This window comes from Melampsora larici-populina (genome assembly GCF_000204055.1).
Source record: "Melampsora larici-populina 98AG31 unplaced genomic scaffold MELLAscaffold_156, whole genome shotgun sequence".
Lineage (NCBI taxonomy): Eukaryota > Fungi > Basidiomycota > Pucciniomycetes > Pucciniales > Melampsoraceae > Melampsora > Melampsora laricis-populina.
The window spans coordinates 17,750-23,782 of NW_006768919.1; the positions used below are offsets into that span (position 1 = coordinate 17,750).

The 6,033-nt window shown below is 41.6% G+C and overlaps 1 protein-coding gene across 1 annotated transcript; it reads left to right on the plus strand.

Annotated features, from left to right (window-relative positions):
• Positions 1–3,279: 3,279 nt before the first annotated feature.
• On the plus strand, positions 3,280–5,366 carry MELLADRAFT_85610 (uncharacterized protein; the record flags this gene model as incomplete). Its single annotated transcript, XM_007419301.1, has 5 exons — positions 3,280–3,871; positions 3,944–4,048; positions 4,128–4,504; positions 4,577–4,892; positions 4,969–5,366. The coding sequence occupies 5 exons, from the start codon at positions 3,280–3,282 to the stop codon at positions 5,364–5,366; spliced, it is 1,788 nt and encodes a 595-aa protein (XP_007419363.1).
• Between the last annotated feature and the right edge of the window lie 667 nt (positions 5,367–6,033).

The following is a 6,033-nucleotide window of genomic DNA, read 5'->3' on the forward strand; positions in this document are numbered from 1 at the left end:
CAATTCTTCGGAGTTCTTCACTACAAGACCTGTTGTGTAAAAATGCCTGGATACCTTCAATTGTGCCTGGATCTACAGCCCACTTCTCTGTAGGATGAGCCAGCGCGCCAACATTCCAGAAAATATCCTCAAAAGGTAGCCTTTTTGCTTCATCCAGTGATGGACATACCATACGGCTGACCGGCCGAATGCTGTTGAATTGGGACACTTGATCTTCATACGAAGTCCACTTTTTCTTAAAGATTAACTGTTTCTTGTTCATTAGAATCTTGAGGCCATTTTGTGCCTTTGTACCTAAGGTAAAAGAATAACTAACATCATTTTACGCTTCAGAGTATTACAAAAAAAAAACTTGCCTTGACCCTCCTTGTCCCACTTTTTCTGCGCTTCAGCTATACCCACCTTGGCTTCATATAGCCTCATCTTAGCCAGACGTACCCGTATGAGTGCTTCGGCTTTGGGACCTTTTAATTTTCAAGATGTTAGTGAAGATACATTACTTTTTCTGCGCTTCAGATCACCCACCTGTGGCCTCTCGCAGTCGAGTGAATTCAGGGCTTCCCAACTCTTCTCTCACTTCCTCCACCACCATCTCAAGTTCCACAATTGATGCCGGCAATGTGAGGAAGAGTGCCATCTCTTCCTCACTTCGAGTTCCCCTCCGCTTCCTTCGCAGACGAGAGAGCTCATTCCTGATAAATTCATCCATGTCAAATCCGCCGGAAGTCAGCCCAAGCCATTCACGATATTGTCAAAACAACTCCACTCACTGCGCATCCTTCACCTGCTCTTCCAAGTCGAGAAGCTCAATCAAACGTTGCTCCAGCTTCTCTTGTGCACCACTTTCATCCATTGCAGCCAGCTGAGTGGCCTTCTGCCGTTCCCACTGCCTGGAAAAATAACCATACGTGAAATTAGGATCTTGAGACTGAAGCCTTTGGAGCGTATCCAAAGCTGCCTTGATTTTTCCTTCTGCCGTATTTAGTTGCACCTCCGTTGAACGTGCTGTTAACAAATCATCTTTCAGTTCCTACAAACATCTTTGTGTTCAGAAAAATTTTAGATACCTGCGTTGTTGCATCTGGTTTCATTTCCATGACTAGACTTCAAGTCTATCGCATCCACCCTGTGTTGTTTGGTAGCACATCGATTTGGTGCTATCAGTGGATCATTATCAGACCAGATCCTCTCATTTCCTTCCCCGTCGGTCAATCCATGGCCCTTATTCAGTCGGGGATTATATTTCAACTGACAAGTCCATCTATGTGCATAAGCATGGAAAGCACTAGTTGCAAATTTGAGATCACCACGCTGGTATTGCACCTCAAAATACCCGTTCTGTAAAATCAAGGACTTCCTCAGTTATTGCACAGTTCAATACAAATATACAAATAGCAGCAGAACTCCACCTTCTGAACACTTTTTTCTAGTGTACAACCAATGTCGTAAAAAACCGTATGGCTTTTTTTCGGCTTCCCTGCCTCCGCTGTATCCTGAAATAACTGATCAAGCAATGCCAGTACAAAATACTGACTAATTCCATCAAATATCACCACCATTAATCAAACTGAATCATTCACACACGCTTCACATCTTGTTAGATTAAGAGGACAACTCACCGCTCTCCACTCTGGACCACATTGACAAAATTCAAGACGTGATCATGACGACAAGCCAATCCAATCAGGCCAGTTTCATCACACCCCTTCCAAGTAGATTTTCCCCGGATGTCTGAAGCAGCGGTGTGTGATGCCGCACAAGAGTCCTAAGTTAAGGGAAGAAAATATTATCAGACATCTTATTAACTGAACTCAGCAAAAAAGTTGGCCTTCACCACATGTGAATGCAATTCACACCGTGTCACACAAGGTGAATTGAATTCACCTTGTGTGAATGTCTTTCACCTTGTGTGAATGTCTTTCACACAGTGTGAATCTCCTGATCCATCGTACATCCGCAGAATTTGATTTCTATTTGTCGACGCTCTGAAAAAGAAATTTTTTAACATTCCCTTCCTAATTATTGTAATTAAATATGGTAGGTAACTCACCCAAGATGTCCACAATGTCAACCTTACGCGTCCTTATGTCACCTGCGCCACAACAACATGGTTCGTTGTGATCTTGATTCCAGGTCAAAGGATTTCCCCACTGTGACGTCGTGTGTGCAAGTTTCATGTAGGATATAAACATCTGAGGTATAACCTTCTTCCAGTTCTTATTTTCCATGATTCTTTTGCTTTTGTAATCTGAACCGGGGACATAGGTAGAATTATTGTGGATTAAATCCGGTACCTCTTCAGGTTCCAGAGGTGCCGGAAGACAATTGTCGATGTAGTTGTCCTGAAGCTGAGCGTGGTCATCGTGGTAATCCTCGTGGGTAATTACTTCTCCAAGAGGTCCTTCTACTTGCATCGGATTGCCATGGCCTGCTTCAACCAGTGCTTGTTCAATCTCTTTGATGTGGTTATTGACGTATTGAGCATCACTAGCTTCAACTTGCCCAGCAACTATTGCTGATCCTTGAGGCTCTGGCTGAGTACGCCTCTTCTTCTTTGATCCACCCCCCAGTGGGCATTCAATCTTCTTGCCTTTGCCCATAGCTGCTTTTGTCCGATAATAATTTTGATGAAATTGCTTCAAGTGTTTGAAGTAAGTAGGAGTTGTTGAAAATGATTGATGAGATTCCACAAAAAAAGGTACGATGAAGGTAGTAGGAGGCCTCAACCAATAACGACGAGATTCCAAAAAAAAATGTAAAGGGAACAACATTATGATTTGATTTTACCCCATCTTTATACTTATAATATACCCCAATCGGGCAGTGGTCTATCCCCCTGTCTACGAAAAATTCAAGTTGAAGTGTCCCAATATGGAACATCCCATCTCTGTGGTATGAGCCAAGCCACAGAGATGGGATGTTCCATATCATTAATTCATCTTCATACCTATTTGGTGTGAATGGTGCGTGATGGATACAGATTACATTGCTTTTTTGCACCCTGAATATTGTATACAATACAAATACAGTCAGGAACTTTGAATTGGTGTCCCACCTACCTGTCATTCCTCGGTACTTAGGCTGTGACACCTCCCGCCTTTTGAACTAACGCTCTTTCACATCAATCACGCATCTTCATCTCTTTATTATTTGACACAGACACACATCACCACGAAGTCATCAACTTGAAAGCTTTGGTTAAACAGAATACCCAACAACTACAAAATCAATCAACCTTATTCGGCCATCCACTGATTCTCATCTACTGCTCACCTCATAATGTGTAACACCAGATCGAAAGCTGTTACAACCTCCTCTGTAGCCCATCTGACCGACACATCGCCCAAGAAGTCCACCCGTTCCAAACACAGAGTGTCCATGGAGTCGACCAATACCATTTCCGTTCGTAATCGTAAACGGGTTAACATCAATCGTCGTCCTGCCTCTCGACCGGTCTCCTCAACAAACAAAAACTTTGAGGAAGAGGATGATGAAGAAGATTCGGAATCTGAGGAAGATGAAGGTGAAGATTTAGATGAAGAAGATGAAGAAGAGGAAGATGATGAGAGCAATTCAGAGGAGATATTCAATCGGCTGGCCACTTGCATCAATACCACTCGACAAGGAGGTCCACTCAACCAAAACAACGACCCTTCTCCCTCTGAAGACGATGTTGATGAGACTAATTTACCTAGCATCAAAGAATACAAGAATGAACTTGATCATTGGCCACCTGCTCGAATTGCAGTGGTAGCTTGTGCTCAGAAGAAAAAAGGAACAGCCATTCCACCACTTATTCTGACTGAAGCCAAAGCGATTCGCAAGATTTACAAACATCAGAAAGCGATGTTGAGTATTATGGGAAATATTAGTAAGTTTACGCTTGATAAAGCTCTGTAAGTTATAAAGATCTTCAGTTTTCTACTGCCTTCATCAATATAAGTCACTAACATCGAACTTGTTCACAGAGGTGAGCTTGGAGGCCGCCGAAAACCAGGATGCTATCAAATTTGGTTAAAGTATAGCTTAGAAAGACAAAAACATAGGAGTAACTTTTTCTTCATATTATTATTTCCAAAAATATATAGATGTTTCCGTACTTACTATCACTTCTCCTTTCATAACAGTGCCACTGAAAGGAGGTCAGAAAGGTATATTGGCAAGCCGCAATCGAAAGCTTGGAAAGATCTGGAAAGCTTTACCGGATGAGCACCAAGAGGTTTTTCATCCTTCGGTTTTTTACACTCTATCCGGCCTGAGTCCACCTTCCAGTGATTCCGATCTTGATGAAGATGATGATGATACCGAATCAAATAAACCAATACATCGAATAGATCTTGAGCCGGCGCACCGTGAGGAATTGCAAGCTCTGTATGATCAATTAGTTTGTAAGCACAAGGTCGCTAAAGAGTATGCCAAAGTGGCCGCCGGAATTGGACAAGGTCCAAGCCTCCCAGATTACAATAGACAATCTCTGAAGTCTATCGAACGAATTCACACTCAGGTAATGTAGTTTGCTGTTGGTTATACTTTTATCTATGGTTCATTTAGATTGACAATTGCATTTTGTATTTAGATTGAAAACGAAGCATACAACATGGACTTTTCGTATTATCTCCTCGCTTGCAGCACTCATGCATCTACTGAGGCTTCCTCAGCTTTACCCGGTTGGTGTAGGGAGTTTACGTCGCATGAGGAGATGGCGTTATATGTGAATACCAAGAGTAACTTTGCCAGAGTGTTTGCAGCCCGTGCTCAAGGGCTGTCTGTGGCTGAAGTAGTAGCCCAAACTATTGGAGCCAATGTGATGACAAATACCAAAAACGCACGAAAAACCGATCCTGGGGATGTTGTCAAGGCTGATTTGGCCGCATTATTGCGATCCCAATTTTGTAAGAATGTTTTCATTTTTGGATATCATGATTGCAGTGTGATTGAAGCGATGACGATTTCTTTCTTATACCGTAGCTGCTTTGATTGGAAAAGAACAAGGATTTCCTCGTGCTGCTGACCCAGTATCTATACTACGCGATGACTATAATCTCAAGATTATACAAATCCCGGGTTCAAAACTTCCTAGCTCAGTCTTGAAGCTAGGATTCAATAAAATGAATAGTCGACGAAGTATTTGGCTTGAAGATTTAATGGCTAACAAGTTTAAGATGGAAAAGATCAACACGACACCTGAAGAAGACATCCAAGCTGATGAGCCTGGCGGTGAAGGAGAAGATCAAGTTACAATGACCCAGGATAATCATGAAAATGCGGATGTGATGGGGGATAATTTTGAAGATGATATGGAGGATCTAGAAGAGGAAGAAGAGGAAGAGTGGAATGGTTTTGGAGATGAGGATGATTCTGAATAAATATTAGTAATTTGAATTTTCACAAATCTTAAAATTATGGAATGTTCGATATTTTGAATCCCATTCACCTATGTGTTATTCATATAATAGCGCAGAACTACATCTATGTGAGAAAGTGTGATTTCCATTCACCTATGTGTGATTCTGAACATAGCCCCAAACTATGCCTATGAGACACTGCTTCCCACAAATGCGATGCTGTTTGAACCCCCAACATGTCTTATATTTTGGATATAACTCTAACATGCCATTCACCTATGTGTGAACGAGTGTGAATGTGATTCACCTTGTGTGAATTGAGTTCACACAAGGTGAATTACATTCACACAAGGTGAATCACATTCACACAAGGTGAATTACATTCAACAAAGTTCATTGGTGTAAATACCGCAGGACTATATGTTTGTAACGCAGTGTCACTCATATGTGAAACTGTTGAAGGTCAGGTGAATTGAATTTAATTATTATATTCAATCCACCTATACATGAATTTCATTCCACCTATACGTGGATTGAATATCTCATCCACCTATACGTGAATTTCATTCAACCTATACATGGATTGAATATCTTATGGTTTTCAAAGACAACTTGGTTATAGTTGTCTTTAAAAACCATAGTGTGTGCGTGATTCTCATCTGGCTGCTGCTTTTGATTTGATGCGGGT